We start from the raw sequence: 26931 nt of genomic DNA, 5'->3' as shown, positions 1-26931 counted from the left end.
ACTATCTCTGTACCATGAGGGCTACACTGATGTAGTGCCACTGACATCATTAGCAGCTCTAATTGGTGCCCCAAATCATCTTAAGTGCTAGATAGACAAATAAAGACTTGGTGCCTGCCTCCAATCTGTTCCCAAGGCAAGTCCCTTTGAAGTGAAATGGGGGGCTGAGCAAGCCCTGGGGATCCACCTACTAAGATCAGATGGCAGAATCAGAGTCTAAGAAGAGACATGACGAAGGAAGACGGGGGCAAAGTAGGGGGTACTGAGGATAATAACTGTACTGTAGCTGGAGAAGGGCAATGGTAGTAAGAAGACCCTGTACAGCAAGAACAAATCATTTAGTATTTGTTGAAGGATTTGGTGGGGTGCTTAGTAGTATTGCTCAAAATTTGATGTTTGTTAGGTTCCATTATGAAAATAGATAAATATTATTTCCCCAAACATTGCAACATTTGTGTATTGGTTTACATCCGTTAATTTTCTTGGAGTTTTTTATATTGTTCATTATTCTTCAATGGCGTTACTCCAAGTATCACTTAAAGCCCTATAATCCTACCGTTCTGTGGCTGCCATCTCTTTCTAGCAAGGTTCTCCACTTTATAGCCTGCTCTTCCCTGTGGAACCTGCAGATACCTGGCTTTACAGGATTGCTTTAGAGTGAGAGAGAATTGCATTTGTGGAGACAGAACAAGTGGATTGCTGCCATTACCAAAGGGATGATTCTAAAGCTAGCTAGAGAGCAGCAGTTTTATGGTTTATTCCTTTCCAAGTCAATTTATGTTTGAAGTCTTAAGACCAAGCAACCAACTGTTCAAGAAATTAACTACACTTGAAAGTTCTGCACAGTTATACTAAACAGCACTAATTGGATTGAGTGTGAGTTACTTTTCTTTTCTCATTTGATAAATTATGTGGCTTTAGTGCCAGAAATGTGTGGCAGAGGTTCAACAACACAACAGCCAGATTCTAACAGACTCCTAATGGTACAGCCTCCTATGTCTTGGCAACCCCAGGCCCTAAAAACCAAAACGGAAACAAGCTGGAAATAGAAGACTCACCTGTTCAATATCACTGTTTTTCCTTGATTTATATATAAACTCTCCAATGGCTACAAACACTGAAAGAACAAGTCCAGCGGCAAGCACTATAAAGATGCCCCCAATATTCTCAACCCCCAGGGCACTGGCCTCTTTGCTGTCCTCCTCAGGGCACCCATTGCCCCGCCACCACTTTTCTTTCATCATGTGCAGTTTCCCCTCCTCCTGTAGCTGGAGAATGGCAATGGTAATTTTGTCTCTATAAGGAGACCCTGTAGAGCAAGAACAAACCATTTAGTATTTGGGGGGGGGGGAGGAGGGGGAAGAGGGGAGGTATGTGTTTTGAAACAAAAGAGCACCCTTATAACAATACAAATTATTCTAGATAGAGTATAACCAGAACAGTTCTGAGCATGACTGCTCTTCTTTGGATTTCTCTTTCATTCTAATACGTGGATAGCATTAGCTCATGAAATTTGCACTGGTGACTGGCAAATAGAGGGATCTTTCAGTCTAACTATTCATTTTGGAATACACTGGGACTGTGGATGCCAAAATAGACTTTGGTTATAAACCACTGCATTGCAGTGGATTCCCCCCCCTCCAAAATAATTCCTTTCTGTGTCTGCTGTGTATTTCACATTCTCTTATACTCCCTACTTTACATCTATTCAATTTACTTCAATTTTTTTTTAACCAGTGCATTTAAAACGCTAAGAAATCACGCAGTGAGTTAAATAAGTTCTGGTCTCAGGTACACATGTGCATCTTTGTTTATGCCAATTGAACTGGATCATCATGAGAGCTGAAGTTGGCCTAGTATTTTCTTTGCATTCTGCAAAAATTTTGCCATACTATAGGTGCAGATAGAAAAGCCTCAAGTAGTTTGCTTTCTGTTATTGATTACTTTCTCTCCACTGTGCATATTATAGTGTCAGACTGGATGAGCATGCACAATGCCTGGCAAGAAAGAAGTTAAAATTGCACTCTGCTGCCTTCTCTCCCTCTCTCTTTCTTTTCTCCCCCCACCCCCTCCCCTCAGCAGCCAGAACAAAGTAGCAATCGAGCAATTAGGCTTAACAGACCAGCAGGAGTTAGCAGTGTGGACAGGCCTAATTGGCAGCAAGCACAAAATTCCCCAGAGGGCAGGGATTACAAAGTAGCAGCAGGGAGAGAGTTGGAAGTATGGGAAGGTAGTGTGAAATCAGAGGCATATGTGTGCTAACTTCCTACCACATTTGGACTTTCAGCTATAGGAAGCTTTGTGTCTTAGGCTGGTTTACAATACAGAGTTAGCTCAAAAGCTGCCTCTCATGGACCTAACTATGGAAGTGTCTACACTTAAATTTTGTTCCTGATAACATAACTGCTATGCCGACTTCATAACTCCACCTCCACGGGTGGCATAGCGTCAAGGTCAATGTAGTTAGGTTGACGCAGCATCAATGCAGACTCTGCGTAGCTATCTAGACTGTTACTGGCTTTCAGGAGCCATCCCACAATGTTACACTAACTGTATAATAATACAAACACTCCTGGTGAGGCCCTGCACTGCCGACTCAAGGAGCAAAGTGTAGAGACAAACAAGCAATGTAATTACTGTGACAGCTGTCTGCTGACATGAGTTACGTCGACTTAATTTTGTAGTGTAGACATGGATTTATATTTAGAGATTGGAAGAATTCTACTTGGTCACTTGTGGGTGTGGCTGTACCTACCAGTTTATCAATTAGCAAGACAGATTGTAATTTTAGCTGCAGACTAAGATGGTTACAATTTCTAACCCGATCAATGTAAACAACACTGAATTCTTTAAGGCAGGGACTGCAGGCCAGATTTCCACAGGTGTTTAGGTGCATAAAGAAGTAAATAAGTACTTTTGAAAATTCCACTAGATGTTTTGGAAAAGCTTACTAGAAGCCTATCTACATCTTTAGGTGCCTAAATACCTATGAACATCTGGCCCTATGTCTCTATTCTCTCTAACATGTCATGCAATCTTATGGTGCTATACAAATTATTACAAATAATTGTACTATTAATACAGTAAAAATCTCCCCAGCTTTTTATTTCCTTTAGGCTACAGAATTGTCTAGAGTAACAATATAAAAAAACATTCCAATTAATTCATTTGCGGTGCAAACACTCAAGAGTACATTCCATTACCAGAGGTAAAACATGTTGAGACCACAGATCCTAAGAGATGCCAGATTATGCAAAGTCTTTCTGGTTTAGCAGCCTTTGGTTTAGGTAGCCAGTAATGAAGGGAAAAAAAATTATACCCTGTGTAAGAATTAAACTTATGAGCATGCGTTCTAGTGTTGAAAAAATATTTTCTTCTTACAAGAAAGTTCAGAGTTGCCCGTTAAAATACAGTTAGCAGTGCCTCCTGGAAAGTGAGTGGAACTGCCTAATCTTTAGGAGAGGTTCTGGTTTCTGCAACAGCCAGAGTTTGTTAGCCTGAAGGGTATACTGCAAGGCCCATCTACTCTCCCTTCCCTCTCCATAAAATGGGTGATCAGTAAATTGGCTTAGGAACTGGTGTGGGGGTTGTGTGGAATGTCAATTCTTTGTTTGTGCTGCTGTGGGGCTATTTGATTCAATCTTGATAGTAACAGGGGCATCTGTATTTATACTTGTACTTTTAGAATTTTATAAGTTTGCCCGGGGCATTTGATCAGAACTTTTTAAAATTATTATTGGAAAAGTAGTAAAAATTCACACATCCATTCTGATGCCTCTTTGTTCAATATTTAGTTTATGGCCTTGGTTCTATTAACAAACCATCTCTCGGGTCTTTAAAATACAGCTGCTCACTTGCTTAGCTACCTCCCAAATCAATGGTAATAGTGTTAGTATCAGAATTACTAGCACATTGGCACTGGTAGCAGTATTTGTGAAATTAGTGTGTGTTTGACATATGTAATGGCATTTCTTTGTTCAACTGGATTCCTCCTAAGGTGCCATTTTGCATATAGTTTTCTTAATGTACCTATGTCCTAGTCCTCTCAGAATGCACTAAGCAGGTGATAATTGCTAAGGAAAGACAACAGTGTTGGCTGCTTTAGTTCAGAGCCAAATGCAAAACCCATACCTTACAGATTCACTAAAAGCACGCTAGGAAGGCTCTGTGGCCTTCCCCGGAGTCTGGATGCAAGGAAGGGCCGCTGCGGCCTGGCTAGACAGAAACAGGCCCAGCAGACAAGTCTGCCCGGCAACAGAGAGGCTGGGCTGTGATAGGACCGCCCGTCCCGTCCAGTCGGCGACAGCGGGGCGGAGCCCCTAGTGGAAGGGGCAATATAAAAGACAGGCCCCAGAGCTCAGTCTGAGAGAGACTGCCGCTGGAGGCAGACGTGCTGCCCTGCCGGCTGAGGCCTAGGCTGGAGTGGAGCAGAGCCGATACCAGGGAAGCTTGCCTCCCTGAGCAGAGACTCCGACCATCCCTGGACTGACCTGGGCCTGCAGACTGGGTAGGGCCTTCACGTAGCTGGACCAGGCCACCCGGCCAGAGGGACTGGACCAAGGTACCAGAACCACGGGACTGGGCAGAGCCCCTGGAGTAACCTAGGTGGAAGATACCCCCTGAGGCCGGACGGGACCTGGAGGAGCTGCTGGATGCCGAGACAGCCCCCTGAGGCCGGACGGGACCTGGAGGAGCTCCCCGCCTTGCTCCCTGTGGACGAGGAGGGACTGGTGGGCCTACCCTGGACTTAGCACCTCAGTGACCCTGAGGACACTGATGAGCCAGGTACCTGGGGATACGGGGAGGAAATGGCCCAGGCACAGCCATAGTCAGTGGCTGGGACAGGACAAGCCCCGTCAGCATGTTGTGGCGGGAGCCCCACCGACTGAGTGGCAACGCCTTTGCCACTACTAGGGACCTGGGTTGGGACGCAGTGGAGACAGGTGGGCCTGCGTCCCCCTTTCCCTAGCCATCCCAGGAGAGCCTTCTCCTCCTTACCGCTCCCAAGAGCGGACCCACTGCTTGCTCGCCCTGCCTAAGGGTTAGAGCAATTGACTGATTGATTGCTCGCACTGCCTAAGGGCCGAAGCCATTAACTGCTTGCCCGCCCTGCCTGAGGGCTGGGCTAAGACCTGCACAAGAGGGCTAACTGTTCCCCCTTTAGGAAGACATTGTGGCCTTCCCCGAAGTCTGGACCTGAGGAAGAACTCCAGCGACCGGGCCGGAGAGGACGGCCCTGTAACAGCACTAACAGAAACAACACATCAAAGATCCTCTAAATCTATCTCTTTGCTAGGGAAGAAAGAAAGAGAGTATTGTCATTTTTTTAACTTGGGCAAGGTTGCTCAGATGCTAAGGTGATAAGTAGAGCTGGTAGAAAAGAAAATTATTGGAATGACTTTTCCAATGAAAAATGCCCTTTTTGGAAAACTAAAACTTTCCTTGGGAAAAATTCAGTTTTGAGCCCCTCCCTGCCCCCAATCAACTTTTCCATCAGGAAAATCAAGATGACAGCTGCCTTTCTGGAATGATCTTGTCAATTTCACTTTCTGCCCCTGAAATTGACACAAGCTTTCTGGGAGGGCTGCTAAAGCAGAGTGCCTTGAGTTAGAGTGTCTACACAGTAATTAAGCAGCCCCTTAACCCAAATCACTGGTCAGCTGGCATGGGCCAGCCACGGGGTTTTAACTGCAGTATAGACATATCGCCTGACAGTCAAGTTGAAAGACTCTCTTATAATTTGACAGGAGCCTTTCAGATGGGTAGCTGCAAAATTTCATTTTGGTTGTTCCAAATTTGAATTTTTCTGGAAAACATTTCCCATGAAATATTTCAGTTTTGATGTTTGTTTCCTGTTCGGGTGAAAGTTTTTTCAAAGATGCAAAATTTTTCACAGGAAGTGATTTCCATTTTCCAGCCATCTTTAGTGCTAAAATATAATATAGTAATAGTGCTAATAGATATACAGGTTTTTTTATTATGTACATTGCTATCTTTTCCACTTGTCTGAGGACAAAACTGTAATCATACTTTGCACATTCATGAGAGTGTCTGAAGTGCCTGGGCAGCCATTTGCACCTGTGAAATGTAGGTGTGTTTGTGCCTTTGAATTCTTAGGAGTGCACAAGGGGAGACTGAGTAGGGGCTTGGCTAAAAATTTAGCAGGAAATATCCTGAGAATCCAGAGTCAGTTTTTATTAAAAATAACATGATGGGATGGTCTTGGATGCTGGGAGTAGACACCTGAGCCCATTCCCTTGAGGAATTCATGTGTGTTTTATGGGAGGATCTTTGCAGCATACTTGGTCTATGGAATCTTTCAACTTTTAAATTTTTTTATTCAAATTGCCCCTATGACATTGAAGTGATTTATTTCAAGACACTTGGAGACTTATACATATATCCTTTATTGTCTTGAATCCTAACTGATCTTTCTAAAACTGCTTATTCATCATATAAGAAATGTCTTTCAACATATTCCACAGCTGTATTTGCAGTAGATATAGTCCCTCTAAGGATTACCATCTGTTCCAATTATTCCTTCATTGTTCTTAGTTTAAAGCAGCATGGCAGCTTTATAACTGCTATGAAATTCTGGCATTTATCCTTAGAGAGAGAAGTTTGTTCTCTCATAAACAGTGGAAAAATATGCTTAAAATACCATCTCTATGGAATTCTAGCTAAGATGAGGCAGCATTCAACATAGTGGGGCAGACTTTCTACCTCACTCCAAGATGGCCAAAGAAGAAATTGACAGGCCAAAGTCTATGAACAGTTATACTAGTGCAAATCTGTAGCTAATTCCATTGAAGTCAATGGAATTACGTTGATGTAAATTGAGAAGAAATTGATGTGACAAGTGTATGACCCAGCAGGACAGATTAATATATTTAACTAGAAAAACCACTGACTATATAATATTTATTTCCAGAAGAACCCAATTTCTGTGGAAAAAATTCTCTTTAAACCTGTATAATTATCAAAGTGCTGAAAAGTACAGTGACAAGACAAGCAAATCCACTGAAAAGGGCAGATGTTTATTGGCAGGAGTGAGGGAGCTGGTTTTAGGAATGCACCTAGCTCAAAGCATTGAGACTCTTGATGTAGGAATACAGTCTTGCAATGACGACTTATAGTCCCTACAGCTTGCTCTGAAATCACTGCAAACTTTGTAGACTAAAGTGCATAGGCAATGGTGCATAGGGTGAGAGAGAGAGAGCATGCAGCATTCCAAAGGATGCATATGTTGGCTATCACATTTTCTGTTTCTCATCTTTATATGTGTAAAGAAGGCTTCTGGAAGAAATATATAATCTGTCTTGCTAGCACAGTTTAATAGCATTGGCGGGAGAGGCAGAGGACACCCAGCCACCCGTGAAGGTCCTGTTGTGGATAAAAGGTCCAGTTATCCACAAGAGCAGCAAGCCAATTGACTGCTTCCTGAAGGCACACTCTACACCTTAATTTTCCTGCTTCCAAGCCCCTCTTGCCCCTGCATAGTAGAGGTATTGCTGCATCTGGGGCAAGAGAGGAGACCTTTAAGGAAAGAAGGGAACCTATAGTCTGCTGTGTCTAGGAAGGGTGCTCCCAGGCTACAGAAAGCTCCTAATGGGCATCCAAATTTAGCTGAACAGAACCTCTTGCGGGTCTGCTCATGGTTAATTATCTGTAATGCATCTTACCAATAGGTGTTCCCACGCCATAGCCTTTAGAGTCAATGAGTCCTCCAATCTGAGTGAGATTGCAGTTTCTCTGAGTCACATATTCTATGCTGGTCGATTCCATCAGCAGGGCATAGTCCGTTGTGAGCACTCGCTGGATTCCCTCGTCGTTGTTCTTCACCAGTGCGGTCTGCTGCCTGCTGCTCATGAATGCCCACATTTTTTCATATGTTGATATTTTGGATTTCTAAGGAAGGAAAGTGGATGCATCAGAAATGTTAGTTCTCCAATTATGCTTGCAAAACATTCCTGAGTTCGTGTGCTGAATGTGAATGGTGTTAATAACACCTCTTGAATAGGAAGGACAGAGGGAGGACTCTTTCAGTCTTACTGGAAGGGTTTTTTCTCCCTTCACTTTTTCCACAGCATGCTGTGAACTGGCTTCTTACTACCTCTAAGGTATGAGGTGCCAGCATTTCAGTGTTCACATATAACCTGGGAGGAGCTTTGGGATCCTTTTGGATGAGAGGGGCTGTCTAAATGTAAGATGTTACAATGAATGATTACATGTAGCCCAGTTAATTAAAGAGGTTGAGACCACTGCATTACGGGACATTGTTTCCTCTGCAGTGGGCAGGAGTACCACTCAGTGTTCAAAAAGCTGATAAATGGGGTTCTGTCTCTCTTGCCCTGATGCCAGTAGTCTGTAAGTCGTGCCCTTCAAAGTGAAGCCACCAAACGCATTGAAAGGAAGTGAAATCTTAAAAGCCAAGATGCCCTGATACACTTGTGCTTCTGCCTCCCACTACAGCCAGCATAAAAGGCCTGGACCTGTTCTCACTGAAACCAATGGGCATTATGCCATTGACTTCAAAGGGAGCAGGTATGAGCCTTAATCTGCTAACAGCTGGGCTTCAGATCATGCTTTCTCTAACATGATGCCATCTAAACAATAAAACTAAGGAATAGACATGGCTTGGCCTTCGCAGAGGTGCTTGGGGGAGGGACATAAGGAGTGTCCTTGCTGCCCCTCACCCAAGAGCCAGGAACAATCACAGGGAACTCAAGGACTGTTCCCCTCTTAACTCCTCTTGTGCTGGACAAGGGAAAGGGAGGAATTCAACACTCTCTCCCCTTAATTCTCTAGAGAATTCTGCTGCACTTTACTACAGTAGTTTGTGCACAGCCATTGGTGTAATGGATGTTTCCATCTATTGGACATCTTTCTTTTCTATTTTCACACAGCCAGACAAACAGAATGTATTGCATTGTTGGAGTAAGGCTTACCCCATCAATGATGCAAGTGAAAGTCTGTTCTCCATTTACAGAATGTGTAGGAGGTTTTATTTTCATTTTTTATTGAAATGTCAAACATTTCACAACTTCCCAAGTAGCATGCCCCAACTCATCATTTAAATACAAATTTAAATACAAATACAAATACAAATATTAAATTTAAATACAAATTCTTCAGCCTGGTGCATTTTATGTTACTTAACTGCACAGAAAAGATCCAAGTGAAATACACACAGTAATGAATCTGGAACATGAAATAGAATCTCTGTTGTAAGAGCCATTGTTTTTAAATTGCTTCTTTTACTATACTCATGAAGTACCTCTTTCAAAATTTGTAAGATTAGTGAACTGCGGGTACAAGAAGACCTGGGTTTTGTTCCTCGTCTCTGCCACTGCTGTGAACCTTGGGCAAGTTGCTTCACCATTCTGTGCCTCTCCTTCCCCTTCCCACCCTGAGTCAATTTAGATGTCATAAGCTTTTAGATATTAAGAGTCTCTACCTCAATTTGTGTGCGTGGCATAATGGGGCACCAAACTTGGTTGAGGCATCTAGATGCTATGGCATAGATGTAAAAGTAATCTGGTTACCAACACTGGTTATTGTGTGTTTGTGAATATTGTATTGTCTCCATCCCCATAGGAATTAGGCTCCAGGTTGGTGTGGTTTTGAAAGGGTGGGGAATGTAAAGTAAAAGTAAGTGTGCTGGGATATGGTGCTGGCTGTAGCACTGTGGCTGGACATGGGCATGCCTATCTAGGGACTCTAGCTACACTGAAACTGATTGCTTTATTTTGTTTCTTGTACTGAGTGCTGGGAAACAACATGAGGACTCTGTTCCCAGTAAACTTAGCTGGCTCTTTACTGAAGCAGTTATTAAATTGCAGTTGGAGCAGCTCTCTTAGCCATGGATGCACAGATTGACTTCTTGGTTTTTTCTCCATACTCTTCCCTTCTGCATTCCATAGTCTTCCTTTCAGCTTGCTTCAGTATTCACACTACATAGTTTCATTTCCTTCTTCCTTTGAATATTCTTGCTGTAACACAGTTCAGAATAACTATACCTATATTTCCACTCACTGGTCCAACAAAGGCCCACACGCTCAGGCTTCCAGCTCCCCCTTGGTTGCCTCTCTTGAACAGAGACTTACGTTTGTCTCCCTTCTGGCTGAGGTTATGTCCAGGCTGCACAGTTTCCTGTCTTTCCTCTGTTGTTCCCAGCAGAGACACTTAGCAGGGTTTTCCCTACCTCTAACATAGATTCTGGCAGGAGCAGTTCTTTAAATCTACACCTAAGGGACTGTGGGTTGTGATTACAAGTTCATCACACCTTGAGCTCAGAACAAGCATTCAGCCTTATGAGGCCTCAGTAGGCCTCGTCCTTCCAACCCAACCCTAAGGACTGGAGCTCGCTGTGGAATCAGGGGCCCTGTCTCTTTGCTGGATCAGGAGGAAGGCCCTAAGCCTGTTTAAAACCAGACTATTTATTCAAAACCCCTTTCTTTGTCTGTTGGGTCCTAGAAAATCTATTTTGAATTAGTATATGCAAACTTCTCCAGGTGGGTAGCTTCAAAACACTGATAACAAAGGAAATGTATTAGCATTTCCCTCTCTAGTAGAGACTGTACCATTTAATTCCACAATAACATACACACAATTGCCTTTTTTAATACAATGGACCCCAAAGATATTTACCTGAATTCAGTAAGGTTTCACTTAAACTTTATTGAATTATCTTAATTCTATAAGGTTTGTCCAGGATATTGTCAGTCTGTTTCAGACCATTTTTAGGTTCGGGGGTAGAGTTAATATGTTCTTATTAAACACCATTCTGCATATTAGATATTGATTTCCTGGTTGGTTGAATATTAAACTTTTAAGCAACATTTCTTTAACTGAAGTTTGGAGCTTAATATTTCTTCTAATTCTACACTTCAGTTTGTTCAGTCAGAGGACAATGCTAAACTTTGAAGAAGGTTAAATGGATCCACTCAGTTTCTTCTCAACTAGTATAAGCAATTTTTTTACCCTAATTAGGAATATATTTTTGAAACTGATAAATTTTACAGGGTAATTTGAGACTGAGACAGAGGTTATTAGAAGAATATATATTCTGTATGCAGATGAGTTTGAGAGAGAGATTTTAGTTTCCTGCTCTGCTAATCCCCGCCCCCTCATTTATACGTACATTTCTTAACTAAAGATGAAATTCTAATTTCTGCCCTTTGGATGAAGTTGCAAGACTGATTTCAATGGAGCTGTATATGCATATCAGAAGGCAGAATTTTTCAAGCTTCAGAATGGGAGATTAAACATCAATTATTATTATAAATGATGTCCCTCCCCCCCAAAAAAAGGCAAGAAAAAGAACAAACTGATAGAATTAGTAGAAGAAAAGCTGGTTGCGACAATTCAGATGAGACAGGTTTTCATCATAATTTGCTGACTTGACAAAACTGAAGCATTTTGTGGAGACAGTTTGGAAGGAAGGTCAGTTCCTGCAAGCAGGCCACCTGCCAGCCCACCACCCTGACTGCTGGGGAGCCCAGGTTCCCAGGGTCCACGGATCCAGAGCAGCCCACTGTGTGGAGTGCTGCGGTGTCTTTGAAGAGAACTTCAATTTTGTGGGGATCCTACTCAGAACAAAATAGATTTTGAAACAGATCTTCCATGAAATGGAATGACCTGGCTTTGCACAGCTCTAGAAGTGATAGATGCATGCATTTCTTAAAAGTATTATTATTGTAAAATATTTTTTTTTGAGAAAATGTGTATGGGCTTGGAGTTTCTACTGAAGAAAGTGTAAGGTATTCAGAACACCAGTGGAAATATCCTCTGAAGTGTGTGTGTTTGTATTCTGTGTGCATTATAAACTAACAATAAGAATGTGAGTGGTTGCCAGACAAGTAGTGTAAACATGTTTTCCCAACCTGCTACTAACGTATTCCCCATCCTTTAGGCTAGCCTCTAAAAATACCCCTGTCCTGGGGTTTCCTATTACTATTTTATTCAAGTTATAAATTTCAGCTTGAGCTTTCTCTAGAGCTTATCTGGTCCTAACATTTCTCTCTGCAGGACCTTTCTGCTTCTGTCTCTTCTCCTAGTTCTTTTTAATTTTAAGGAGTCGTGTGTCCTGAGATTAGAACTCCAGAGATTAGAACTAATCAGACCGATCTGGACTGACTGCTCAGGGGAGTCAAGAAAATGGGTTTGCATCTCATGTAGGGCACATGACACCCCATCACCTATTGTTCACCACAAAGAGAAATTGCCAGGAACAGTGGGTATGCCTTAACATTTTTTACACGTTTGAAAGAGAGGAAAAATGCCAGTAGAACCAATTTTAAATGCAAGGAGTATCTTCCAAAGGAAAATAATTTTTTTAAAGAGCACCCACTGTATGCTCTTTCATCCTCACACCCAGTCAGCAGTAAGGCCTGTTCTATACTGCTGCTGATAGTCGACAGGAGATATGCAGGAGCCACCCTGTGATTGACACAGCCTTATTGCTTATTGCACGTTGACCAGAGAGCACTTCCACAATTGATTGAGCAGGCTGTGGAGACCCACTCAATTGATCCCGCTGCATTGATCTGTGCAGTCCCGGCAGTGCAGACATACCCTAAACTCTTGAAGAGCTATGTTGCTGCCACAAAACCCAGACTCACTGCGATGGCTGCTTCTGCATGCCTTATTTCTCTTTTGGTGGCCAGAAGTGAGTTCTCTGGCCACCTCAGCACTTTCTGCAGGGCAGGAAAGTGCTTCTTGTTTCTTCTCCAGTATAACAGATCGTGGGCAGGACACTACCCACCTGGAGTCAACTCCATTGCACTAGTGTTTGGGCACATCCTGAGTCCACTAAGCCCAATACCATCTCCCTGCCACTGTCTTCTAGCCAGATTAGCATGGAACAGCCCCCTGGGAATTCTGGGCCTTGTGAACTCAATAAGACCACATCTCCCCATAGTCACTTTCTGCAAAGGGATAGGACATTTTCATATATCACCTCTAGAACTTCTACTGTAAGCCTAATTATCAGTGAAACTCTATGCTATGTCTGATCACCAGGAAAACTCAGCACTTACATTCTCTTGAACTGAAAACCATTACCTTTCCCCTCCTCCTGGCACACGCTAAGATTTTCATTCATTTCTCTTAGACTTCCCCTACCCATTACAGCAGCTGTCTAGTGCAGTGAGCTTTTTCCCCTCCATCTGTTTTGCTTCCTATTATGAGTTTTCAAGGAACATATTTTGAGGGACAAAGCCTTTCTTTCACCTAAGCCATTTGAACCTTGCGACCTGCTGGTTACAGTATTATCCACAGTGCCCTCTTCAACTAGCAGTATTGCAAGTTATGCAACAATTTGATGGATGACAGAGAGAGAGAGGGTTTTTTATATCAAAATATCTCCTCTGTCCTATGAAAGCTTTATTTAAAAAATAAAATAGGAAATTTTGCTTTTAAATTAAAAATATGACTGCCCTTCATTTTTGCTATGGCTCTAAAATATTTTACAATATGTGCTCTTTAGTATAAATCGCTATGGACACAAAATTCAGTCCTCAAAAGGCTCTCAAATCCCACTGATGTCTCTTGAGTTGAGAACTGTCAACACATCACAGGGGCAGGCCTGAAATGATTTATTTGAAAAGTGGGGAGGGAAATCAAAGAATTTCCTCCTTCTTCCCCCAGAAGTAAACCAGGTCTTCCTTGACTTTAAATGGTAATGTATATTGTGTGTGTGTATTATATATATAAAATTACAGATGGGGCTGATACTACTGCTTATTAATAAGGTTGACTGACACTTCCCATTATAAGACCCTGTTTTCAGTTTTAAACTTTGTCAACGTTTGTCTGTTTGGCTTACATTTTTCATGTGTAGTGTCAGCCTCAGGCTAACTTTTTTATTTGCCTTGGAAAATTTTAGCATGAACAGTTTTTGTTTCCAAGGCCTTGTCTACACTTAAAAAATAAATCAACCTAATATAGGTTGACTTACAGCCACTGATATAATGACCGCAGTGGCTGATGTTCACACTGCTCTCCTTGGGTCGGTGGAGTGTGTCCTCACCAGGAAGCAGTGTAGGAAGTTGAGAGCACTGACTCTCAGCTTCCTGCTGGGAGCCCATAAGATCCAGCATTCCTTGTGGGCTGCCCCTCTCCCCCCACACATTCTGGTCCTAGCCGGAGCCGGGGGAAGCGATGCAGGGCTTCTCTGTTCCCCCCTCTCTGCCAGAATAGCCATGTCAATTTCATGGCTCACCTGTGTAATTGACAAGGCTGCCCAGGCTGGGAGCAGGTGGAGAAGCTCTCAGACTTCTGGCCCCAAATCCCAGCAGAGACCAGAAGCCCTGGCTTCTCCCCCTGCTTCCAGCTGGGAGCTGGGTACCAGCTGCCCATGGCTCACCTGTGCCCCCATTTGCAGCCGAGAATTGACAGGAATGACAGCCCCACTGCTGATGTAAGGGGACACAGTATCTACATTGACTCTGCGTTACCCTAGCTCTGCTGACAAAAGACCTATGCCTATTGTTGAGGTGGTTTTATTTTGTCAAATAAACAGGGCAGTTTTGTCGGCGAGGGGATGCTTGTAGTGTGTAAACCAGCGCTGTTTTGTCGACAAAACTCTCCAGTGTAGACCAGGCCCAAGAATGAGGCTAGAGAAAAATAAGTTGTTTTGTCCCTGTTACATACTGGTGACCTTTTCTTTGAAAAGCTCTAGTGCCCATTTGCTTTGCATCAGGGATTCAAAATTTGGCAAGGGATGGCCTTTGTGTCAGGACAATGACACCCAATGAAAATCTACCCAAACTTGGGAAAGTTATAAACCTCTGATAAATCACAGTTTGCACATGCTCAGTAAAGATGTCTTAGATTTTAGCAGCTAAATTCCCTCAAAATTCTATCCACATTGGGCATGTGCTAGTCTGGGACTGAGCAGGACTTTCCCTGCAACTGCAACTCTGCGCTTTTTTGGGTCTGGGTGCCTGAACTGAGTGTTGGGAGCCTACCTCTCCTGTGTTCTCAGCGACCCTCCTGTTGAGCCCAGGTGGAATGGAGGAGGAATCTGTAGGATTCATATGCAGAGGGGACAAGAGCTGAGCCTCTGGGGTGAAGTGGAGTAGATTGGGACAAGGAGCCTGGTGGAGAGTGGGAGCTAGGGTGGATGGGAGATAGGGATTGGCTGGGCAAGGAGACTGGAACTGAGAACCATTGGGATGGGGGAACAAGGTGATGAGAAGCCAGGGTGTAGAAATGGCTGGACAAAGACTTGGGAAAAGGACCAAGGGGTACATGAAATTAGATGAGCAGACGTGTGGGGGTGTGTGTGGGTGTGTGTGGGTGGAGATTGGAACTGGGAGTCAGTGCAGCCAAGGGGCATGGGTGGATTGGGGGATAGGTGGGGAAACTAGAGGCCAAGGGAGAGAAGCAGATAAAAGGAGGAGCTGGAAGGGAAGGAACTGGAATGGTTGGGCAAGAAAACTGGGACTGGGATGAGAAACATCAGGAATGTAGACAGGGATGAGTAAGGTAAAGAGTATGGTACTGGGGGAAGGGGTGGGGAAGAGGCAAGAGTGGGACAGGTTGGTGGGGGTGGGACAGAAGAATCTGGGCCCACTAAAGCACTCCAGAGCTGCCAATGAACCCAAGATTCCTGAATCCCACCATTCTTCTGCTGTCAGCAAATATCTCTGAAACCCACTGGCAAAGTGTCCCAGCCCCCTTTAGTTGTGGTCATATAAAAGAGGACTACCGATTACTGCTGCTATTGGTTACTCCATTAGCTAAAATGGCAGCGATCTTTGTAGTGGATCTAAAGGTTCCAATCCTGCTGATGACCCATGTGGTTGACAATGTGATGCCACATGGTGGAGCTTCCAGTTTTTCAGTTTACTTGTTTAAAACCCTAGGAAATTACACACTAAAAATTACATTAAAAGAGCATCATTAAGGTTGTGTCCAGTTTTGGGGGCACCCCCCGCTACAGAAAGGATGTGGACAAATTGGAGAGAGTCCAACAGAGGGCAACAAAAATGATTAGGGGGCTGGAGCACATGACTTATGAGGAGAAGCTGAGGGAAGTGGGCTTATTTAGTCTGCAGAGTGGAGAAGAATGAGGGAGGATTTGATAGTAGCCTTCAACTACCTGAAAGGGGGTTCCCAAAGAGGCTGGAGTTAGGCTGTTCTCGCAATGGTCTCAAGTTGCAGTGGGGGAGGTCTAGGTTAGATATTAGGAAAAACATTTTCACTAGGAGGGTGGTGAAGCACTGGAATGGGTTCCCTACGGAGGTGGTGGAATCCCTGTCCTTAGAGTTTAAGGCCTGGCTTGACAAAGCCCTGGCTAGGATGATTTAGTTGGGGTTGGCCCTGCTTTGAGCAGGGGGTTGGACTAGATGACCTCCTGAGGTCTGTTCCAACCTAATTTTCTATGATTCTATGAGAAGGATTTAGGACTAACTTTTAGGCACCTAGAAAATCACTGGGCCCACAAAGCCTGAGTTAGTGCCTAGGCTCCCTATACCATGACTGGAGAGATGGGCACCTAAGAATATGATCCACAAAAGTTGCCTAATATAGCCAAAGGGAGAGGCTAATGAAAGGAGTGTGTCCTAAATGCTTCTGTTACAGAGATAGGTGCTTTCCTGCAGCCTGGATTTATCTCTGCTTGAGATCCACAGCCAGGAGGTGGGTCTTCCACCTACCAGGTGAATGCTCTAGCACTGGGCTAAAAGTTATAAAGGGGACATTATCCCCTTCCCTCCCAAATGTTGTATAGAACCTGATCTTATAGGTAGCCTGTGACCATGCCTACCGGATCAAGCCCCACAGGTGAGATGGGGGAGGAGCACCAATCTTCCCCCAGTTTATGGATCACTCCAGGGCTTAGGCAGGAGCTAGACATCCAGACGCCTATTGTGAGGCAGGAGTGCACATGCACAGAGGTAGAAATGAAGGCACCTAAGGAACTTCTATCCTGAAAATTTAAGTGCCAAGTGAGTTTAGGTTTTGTGAGAGCCACAGTTTTGTGGATTGTAGTGGAATTTACAGGTTTAAGCACTTGTATGTCTCTGAGGATCTGAGCCATTGTTCCTATGTGATGCCAGGCCAGTCATTTAAACCAGCATCTCACAGCTGCTCACTAGTTCTGTATTCCTCATTTCTGGGGTCCTGGCTTGAGAGTCTGGGGTCTGATCTGCAGAAATGCTGAGCGGCCACAGCTGCAGCTGAAGTCAATGGCAGCTGTGCTTGAATATATTATGAGGGTGGCCAAACTTACTGAACTCCTGAGACCCTCCTCCCCTCTGGGCAGAATCCGCTAGCCCCACCACTCTGTCGCAGGGCAGAAGCTCTGAGCTCCCCACCCCTGGTAGGTGGAGAATGGAGGGGTGCATAGGGGGCTCTGCGAGCCGCATTTTAACTGTAAAAGAGCCACGTGTACCTCATGAGCCACAGTTTGGTCACCCTGACATATAACATGAGTAACCTTAATTCTGACATTTTGAGTGTTTGACTTTTCAACCTTAATATTTTGTTAATGGAGTTTTTTAGTGTGTAATTATTTGTAAAGCATCAGAGATGTACATAGTACTTTACAGACATATAAGAGACAAATCCATTGTCCACGGTGCTTTCAGTCTAAATTTTATACATTCAAAGGTATATATTATTTATAACCTATTGTGCGTTATTTTGGGCAAGTCATTTTCTCTCTCCGTACCTCTGTTTCCCTACCGACCCTTTGTCTCTTTGGTCTGTTTAGACTAAGCTCTTCAAAGCAGGGTCTGGCTCTTTACTATGTTGTTATACATCACCCAGCACAATGGAGCACTAATCTCTTTAGGATTTCTAAGAGGTACTGTGTATAATTTATTAGTTGTATTACATGGGTAGCAGTGATATAAATGTGAATTTTTCATGTACCTTTCACCACATCATCTTTACTCTTCCAACTAATTCATTTCCATTCTCCACAAAAACTACCACTAGCATTCTTCCATTTGCATTTGTGTTTCCATATCTAATTGCAGATACACAAGCATGGGTGCATTTTGTAGCACATGGTTACCAATTACCTAATTTGAAACTGCAATTATATGTCTAAATGCTAAAAAAATGGACTCATTTTTATTTGTGTCTGCAAAATTCCACCCTCTTATTTGTGTCATAAAAAAGCCAATGCAAAACTGGAAGCCGCTTTGGAAAACTTGTTCTGTTTTTCACAATGCTTACATTACGCAGTTATGTCCTTTACTACAGATCAGGAGCCACAACTGCGGAGTACCGCTTCATGTGCACCTCTTTCAAGACTCTGCATCATGGTGGCCTTCCTTGGCCAATGAGGGGACATTGGGCCAAGGAATTTTACTGGGGGCTTTCAGGTAATAGGTTTTTTAGTACTTTGTGCTAATAGATACTCCTTATTAAAATAAGTGACACTGTAGTTGCTTTGTGACAATTCTTAGGGTTCTCAAAGCAGATGTTAATGGAGATGTCAACTTGTCATTTAAAAAACTGACTAAATAATGAGGCTTTGAAAAAAGCACCAGGTTTATTCTCTTATTCAAGCACACAGACACCACTCCTCAATGCTAGATGGAAATAAGCAGGGGCAGCAAGAGTGGAATTTACCCTTAACTGCTAAAAACAGGGTGGCCATGTATAATGTAGCAAACTACCACAGTATCCTTTTTGAAAATTACTAGTTTGAGACATGGTCCAAATATTTGAACGGAGATCCACTACCTTATTTGTGTATAAGAATCTTCATCTGAAGATAGTCTTTTGGTTAAGATAGTGCACTGGGATTTGAGACATCTGGGTAAATTCCCAGGTCTGCCACAGACCTTTTTAAAATACTCAGTGTCAAACTGACAACAACGGAATCTGAAATTGTTCATTCACAGAACATCTATGACACAAGTAGCAGAAGTACTATTTCCCCAACATGTTGCGTCATCAATGTGGCTCATTCTCTTTGGAGGGACTGCTTCCTAAAGTTTAGTTGAAAGATCTGCTCAGATGCCATACTGAGGAGCAAGATATCAATAGTTACCTGTGTACATTCAATCCTTGGATTTCCTCCTGGGTCTGCCAACAAAGCTGCTAATTAGTGCTGATTATCATGGGATGTTTTTTGTACATTTTCCATATTTATAACATGTTGGTATATGTATTGACATTTTATGAGATCAGACTCATTTCATATATAATTAATATTGATTATCAAAAGGAATTTAGTTATCTACAGAAGCAATTGCACTAGAAAATGCTCTCACCTATGTAATAATTATATTTATTCAAATTTAAATCTATATTCTCTATATCATAAATACTTTAAAAAATAAATGAACTGTTGTTTTGATTGAGAATTATATTTTCCAATAGCTACTTGACCTTGAAAAGCAATCGTAGCTAATAACTTGTTATAAACTGTGTGGCCCCCTCTGGAAGACTGCAGAATTGCTAGTGGTAGTGGGCCCTGACAAGACAAAACTGCTGAGGTTCTCCTTGCAGCATTTCCATTAAATTCTTTTGGCTATGTCATGGGTTGGCCTTTCTCAAAAGAAGGAGGAGGTTGGGGCCCAGACTGTACAGATCTTGGAGGATCCGCTAGGGGCATGAGGCCATTCCACAGGGACCTTATGCCTGTACGTTGTTTCAGAGCCCTTTATCCCCTCTTGTATTGGACCTATTCTAGCAGGGACTTTCCAGACTGTAGCTGCCCCGGAGCTCTCCATTCTTAGGGAGCAGTGGGTGCCACAGCACAGAGGTCCTTCACTAAAGGTTAAAGCTACTGTACAGTTCCTTCTGGATCTCTACTTAATGGTGCAGTGTGATAGGTAATATATTTGTGGAGGTTTCCTGATGGTTGGCAGAAGGAAACATGCATATCACACAACCTTCCCCATAGCTCACATAAAGATTTCAGGAGGACCCTCTGTGAATCAAGGATTTATTATAACTGCTAAATTTTACTGAACTAATGTTTTCAAAATTTCTCACTCTGTTTCACGTTTCTGAATATTATTTAAAGGTTGCAAAACTGCCTGGCACCATCTTACCTTGAAGAAGGTCATTGTTGATCCATCTCTAACAGCCCCATATTCTATCTTGGTTTGCTTTGCCAAATCATCTGCTGAATCAATGGGGGATTCCATTCTCTCAACTGTCAGGAAGGCAGCCAAGTTGGCAGTGTAGGATGAGATTATGATTAAAGTGAAAAACCACCATATTCCTCCAACTATTCTGGTAGAAAGAGCTTTGGGCATCAGCTCTGATCCTGTTATAATGTCATCAAAACAATTATATTAAAACATGTTGAAAGAAGCGTCTTGTTCTGGCAATGTAAATGTATTATGCTCCTAAAAATAATCTATGAACCACAGAATAATAAAATGAATCTACACAAAAATTTCACATTTGTACAGCTAACATTTATAATGGTAACATACTGTAAAGAAGATGTATGCCATGATACATAACAAACACATAACTATCCCATGGTCTGAACACCAATTTGTCTTTGAGCTAATGTTGCCTGTGGAATTAACCTTTTAGACTCCTTGCAAGTTATACTAGCCATTTATCTGTATATTAACTGCTTGTTACAAGTATTGTAATGAGGCTTTAAGGTTTACCATTAGAAGAACAATATGCCACTCACCACCCAGAGGAAATACTTAAAGATGGATTAAAAAGATGGATTTATCCTGTGTCTCTTATCTACACATCATGGTATATATGGTCCTACAGCCCTTACTCCAACAAACAGTATCATTGCAGTTGGTAGTGTTCTGGTAAAGTCAGTGGAATTTACTCATAAACATAAGGGCTGCAGGGGTCAAGACATAAAATATATCTTCTTATAAGCCTACATTTTAAGTTTTGAATTTAAGAAAGTTAAAGCTACTATACAGTCCCTTCTGGATCTCTACATGATGGTGCAATGTTATGAGTAATAAATTAATCCCAGTTTAAAGGACAGAATGATAACTGAAATGGCATTAGCACATCCCACTGCACATCTCACATCATGAGACTAGGACAATAAATGGATAATATGTATGTTTCATTTTACTTTTTAAGGGCATGTAATTGATTCAGGAGGATTGAATTTGATCTCAACTGAGCAGCAAAGTACTTCTAATCATTAGGAGCCAAATTCTGCCCTAATTTACCAGTATGCAACCTCGCTGTCTTCGGTGGATTGCATGGGGTTTAAGACCCAGATTCAGAAAAGCATTTGGTCATGGGCTTATTGTCCCACTGACTCCAGTTTTACTTCAAAGTTAAGCACATGCATAAGTGCTTTGTTGAATAAGGATGGACTTAAGCAAGTGCTCAGCTGTTGACTGAACTAGGCTGCATTAGTAGGAGCATTGCCAGCAGATCATGGGAAGTGATCATTCCCCTCTATTCGGCACTGGTGAGGCCGCATTTGGAGTATTGTGTCCAGTTTTGGGCCCCCCACTACAACAAGGATGTGGAGAAGTTAGAGAGAGTCCAGCGGAGGGCAACAAAAATGATTAGGGGGTTGGAGCACAAGACTTATGAGGAGAGGCTGAAGGAACTAGGCTTGTTCAGTCTACAGAAGAGAAGAATGAGGGGGGATTTGATAGCAGCCTTTAACTACCTGAAAGGGGGTTCCAGGGAGGATGGAGCTAGGCTGTACTCAGTGGTGGCAGATGACAGAACAAGGAGCAACCATCTCAAGTTGCAGGGGGGGAGGTCTAGGTTGGACATTAGGAAAATGTTTTTCACTAGGAGGGTGGTGAAGCACTGGAATGGGTTACCTAGGAAGGTGGTGGATTCTCCATCTTTAGAGGTTTTTAAGTTGCGGCTTGACAAAACCCTCACTGGGATTATTTAGCTGAGGTTAGTCCTGCTCTGAGCAGGGGGTTGGACTAGATGACCTCCTCAGGTCCCTTCCAACTCTATGATTCTATGAACTGCGGTCTAAGCGTGTACATCACTGGATTTAACTAATATTCATTATTATAAAAGAAAAGTCCCTGTTAGTGAGTGTTATGTCTTCTGAGCTACTTAATGATTTATGCAGGAACTTCAAACATTTCACAGAAGATATTTAAGGCGTTGGAAGATTTTAGCACAAAAACTTTATACAATATTGAGCGAAAATTGAAAGGGTAATAATCTTCCAAACCACAGGCAAACAGATTTAACTTAGCTTTTTATAAATCTACACGCATCCCTCTTAAAGGTCAGAGCTAAGCATAGCCCCAGGCTCTGAGTACATTGATGTAGCTATCAAATTACGAGAGGTAACAGCAAAGCAGACTTCCTGCCTTGTGTAGCCTTTGTGGTGTAATGATTTTAAACTAGGCCAACAGTCTAAAAGTAGAGGTTCCTATTTTAATGTAGAGAATCTTAATGTATCCTTCCAAGAGCTGCAGGTTCATTCAGACTTACGTTTTTTAATTGTGCTTTTCTTGGTGCTTTATCAGACTCGATTTTTAAAAAATGTAGTGGAACTTGCTTTTTAATCCTAAGGATGTATTTATTTCTAAACTGTAGTTGACCTAGCAAACGTAAGAGCTGGCTGCTATGTATGCTGATTCTGATCTCCTCAGAGATGTTATTTTCTAAAAGCCTGGATAGTTATTGGAATATAAATGATGTAGTTAGACACAATACCTAGTTTTTAATGTACAGCGATAGTAATAACCAACTAAACTTCAGAGACCTTTTCAGTCTGCTATGAAATCTGGTAGTGCAGCCTAATAGTTAGAGGTACATGATAATAGATGGCGGTGGAGATTATAATACTGCCATGGTTTTCTCCAGCAGCAAATTAGTTGTATAAAAGAAACAGAAAATCTTTAATAAAGGAAGGATAGTACATTTTAACTGACATTGAATGTTATAAACAAGGGGATTGATCTTGTAAGATGCTGAGCACCTTCCACTCTCATCAAAGTCAATAGGACTTGAATGGGGTTCAGCATCTTGCAGGATCAGGCCCATGATTATTTCAGTATTCACCAACTCTGGGACCTGATTCAGCAAAGTACTTAAGCACATGCTTTAGTCCCTTTCACTTAATCTTAAACTCTACCTTTAAAGGTAAGGATTTGCTTAAGCACTTTGTTGATTTGGGGCCTTAGTAACTTGAGTTTTAAAAAGTAATAGTTTCCCATATTCTTTTTTAATCATCTGCTGTCTAAAATTAGAAGTATGTCATGTTTGGATGCCTTCAAAGACCAGAGGAAATATCTAGGTTGAGAACTTCAGGGGAATGGGGAAATAACATCTAAGTAAAATGTTACTAGCAAGATTCAGGGTCAGAGACAATACTTGCTGAAGTCTCTCTAGTGCCTTTTTATGGCAGACATGACAGCCAATCCTGATCCAGACTTTGCTCGCGCTCTGTAGAAAAGAGAAAGTCTGATCATCACATTTTAAAATTTAAATATACAAATGGTTTCCAATCAAGCACAACAAGCAGCTTCTGTTAACAAGAAAGAGCATAACAATAGATGCAGAGGTTAGCAACCATTCATCTCTTGTTCAAACTCTACATGTTACTGATGGTGCACTTACAATCACACGTACCACAAGTTTGTACATGGAAACATTTGCTTTGCATTACAAATGTTTTTTAAAGCTTCTTGAAAGACAAGCAGAGTCTGGTTGGGGCTGACTGTCATGTACCCAAGGTAGTGGTAACTAGCAGACACTGCATCCCACGGTTTGCTGTGGATGATGGTAAACTCCAAAAAGGCAGGACATTAAAAAAACACAAAATCTTGGAGCACTGTCACACACAAGGCAGTCACAATTATATACACACACCTGCCTGATACTGTAAAACCTTATTCTGTGCTTTACAGATAAATTAGAAAAAATGAAACTACCTTGTCTCCAATCTTCTTCAAAATAATTTTGGTGAGGATATATGTCCAGTGAATATGCCAATAAAACTGTGTGCATGTATTATCCTAGTTACGTTCTGAAATTTCTTCACTACCATGTCTATGAAAAATTCCGTCATTATTATTTTTACAAAATCCAAATTGGCATTCATGCCTATGAAAATAAATTGTACCTGAGTGAATGTAGAGATTCCTTACTTAAATATTTGGGAATTTAATACCGATGCATTGCTGCGATTTCCTCTATGTGTTGCCATTTTTTTTTTTTGCCAGACAATGTTTTCAGAGATGTTGGATGGACCCCCATATTGGTGCAATAGCCCTTTAATGGGAAGCCTCAGAATATACACGCCATAAGTATACAAGTGTTTAGTACATGTATCTGCTTGACTTTCCATATCGAGTGCACTTCGCTGCCCTTCATTGTCAATGAGTTGCTTTGTGTAGTTTCCAAAAATCAGCAGCAACTGGGACTTGTGACTTGGTTAAATTCTAAGGTTGGATGCATGTACAAGAGGATGGGACTCAAACCTGCAGAAAAGCCAATAAAAATAGGTTTTGTTTTGGTTTTAAAGAAAAGTTTGACAATTGCCAACAAAACTTAACGATCTTTCTGAAGAAATACCTTTTGATTGACTGTTAAAGTATTTGTTCCAGAATTGTTATGGCTGTTACTGTCTATATTGGCATGAAGCCTATGGGAAAGGGACTTTTCCTGTTTTCAGTGTAGGAATTTTAGATTTATTGTCAATAAAAATACCTTCATAGTCATCTTGCTATTTTATGTTTTGTCCCCAGAAGCTTCCACATGGGATAGGCCACTTTATACTTTAATGTATATTTTCCCTTCTCATTTCTGCTGTTACCTTATTTTGGATTTACGTAGGTGTCAGTTTCATTTGCCTTCCCTCCCTATCCCCACTTGACTGATGTGTAATCTGCTTTTTTTAATTTTGGAGATCAGGTTTTACAATATATGTGGTAGCTACAGGTGGTGGAGTTTACCAGCACAGAAGCCCTTGAGCAGACTGTGGGATGTGTGCAATAATGATGTGTAACCGGTGTACCTTGCTGCATGAGAGCTCCAACTCCAAACCAGAAACTATTTAGTAAAGTAAAATTGTTTTCCACCACATCTGAGTCAGGGTTGCAGGGGTGAGGGTTATACCACTCATAGGGTGTAAACCTGTGGTAGTTAACAGAAACAGTCTGTAAACATCAGATAAAATACACACTGAACCAGCAAACCTGCTAAAGAATGCAGAAAATGAAAAGATTAATGAAGAATAAGATAACCCAAAGTAAAGAATATATCCATAAATGTCCAGCTACTGTATACAAGTTGCAGAAAAGCACTGCTTTGCAGGGAGTGGCTTTGCTCCAGTTTTAGCATAAACCCTACTTCATTAATCCTAATGCTCTTTGACTGTAATCCTCAAATATAAGACTACCATTTCTTTCAAAATTCCCAGTGTTTCCCCTAGCCAGGCGACTGATGACCTGCAGAGAGGAGAATGTACTGATGCCATGTAGCTGCTCCCTGGTGAAGCACTAAGGAGACAATGAAAGAATAATGGCACCTAAAAGCAATGCCTTTGGAGTATGCTATATAAAGAACTGGCAGTGGGCATGACAAAACCTATTTTACAAGACATGTTGGTGATAAGACCTTAATTTTTGTGGCACTCTCCAATAGTGAGGTTACAGCACTTTAATAATAAGATGTTGCTGCTACTTTGAGAGATCTCTGGAATAATTTCAGTGTTTAAAAGCCATAGGAGTATATTTTGAATATCATGTATGGAGAATTAGGCAATCCGTTTCCCTTTAATGAGTAGAAGAATACTGCTTAATTCCCTGCGCATCTTGCTGAAAATGCAAAATATATACCTCCTTATGGTCTGCAAAATAGCTGGCCAAGTTACTTTTAAAGATTTTTCCTTCCCATGGTACCTGCCTGCTGCTGCTTCTCAGCTCTATAGGGTACAGTAAGTACATTCCTGCTGAAATTTATGAATATAGCTTTAATTGACAGTGTCATGCCAATTCATTTTAATTACTGTTTCAACAATATAATTAAGCTTTGAATTTATACACTCTTGCAACCAGAGCACCACACTAAGCTGAAGTAATGAACACTGATAGTAATGAACATACTAATTGAAACAGTAGGTAGCTTAAGATACCATTAACTAAACAATGTCATCATCACTAGTACAATAGTTGTTAAAAATAATTGCAACAAAAGAGGCAGCATAAAGATTAAAGACAAAAATATTCTGCATATGCCATTTAAAAAAAAGCAACAACAAAACCAAGCCACTTTATTCCAGCAAGTTTTTCACTGTGCTAATAGAATGGGAGAAAAAAAAACAAAACAAAAACCCTTTCTATAATCAGCTAAATTGTTCTTAACTAGATTTGTGCACAAAGAGTGAAATTCACCCCTGTGAGCCACGACCTATGCACCAGCTGAACTGCACATAATCCATCAAAGTTCATAGGCCTTCTGCTGGGCATTCACCCCAACGGAATTACAGTGTTGATGTGTTACAACTTTTGCGTCTGAACTTTTGCTGGGAGTCTTACACTGCAAATTAAGCAGGGCTTGGTTCTTACATTGTTTTAAGTAATAAACATATTGTGTAGCTTAGACAAAAATATATCAATAAAAGAAAGAACAAAATGGCAACTGCTACAGAATAGCAATAAAATTCAGTCCACAAAAATACTTCTGCCAGACCAGAAAGGCTTTATTTTTATTATATGATCTTTTGATTATTGAAAGAGCACAAGTAACTACAGCTGATATTTTAAAATTGTTTTGCTAGTATATCAGTGACTCAAATTACGTATCAGATTTTCTTGTTACACACCTTATTCTGTGCAATGTATCATATGAAACATCAATGTAGTGAACAGAGAAGAGGAAAGGCAATTATTCTATTCCAGAACTGGGCTAAACTAGGAAATTTCAGTTAATATTTCCGCTGTTGTTTCTACTGATTCATTCCACCAGTGACAGCAGTGGTGGGAGAAGCAGTGTAGACAAGATGTTGAAGATTGCTGGCAGTTA

The 26931-nt window shown here is 41.7% G+C and overlaps 1 protein-coding gene across 2 annotated transcripts in view; it reads right to left on the bottom strand.

Annotated features, from left to right (window-relative positions):
- The window catches only part of GRIK1 (glutamate ionotropic receptor kainate type subunit 1), a 204089-nt gene that overhangs the window by 8065 nt on the left and 169093 nt on the right, over positions 1 to 26931 (bottom strand). For both annotated transcript variants that reach the window (XM_067565620.1, XM_067565622.1), the window contains 4 exons: positions 24923 to 25041; positions 20025 to 20242; positions 7683 to 7908; positions 1059 to 1309 (listed from right to left, as the gene is read on the bottom strand). In XM_067565620.1, the coding sequence (XP_067421721.1) occupies positions 1059 to 1309; positions 7683 to 7908; positions 20025 to 20242; positions 24923 to 25041 (814 nt within the window). The remainder of the gene's footprint in view (positions 1 to 1058; positions 1310 to 7682; positions 7909 to 20024; positions 20243 to 24922; positions 25042 to 26931) is intronic.

This window comes from Emydura macquarii, unplaced genomic scaffold, assembly GCF_026122565.2.
Source record: "Emydura macquarii macquarii isolate MOO-44397 ecotype Brisbane River unplaced genomic scaffold, CSIRO-AGI_Emac_v2 contig_2681, whole genome shotgun sequence".
NCBI lineage: Eukaryota > Metazoa > Chordata > Testudines > Chelidae > Emydura > Emydura macquarii.
The sequence above is the reverse complement of the archived record's forward strand: the minus strand, read 5'-3'. Positions and strand labels throughout refer to the sequence as shown.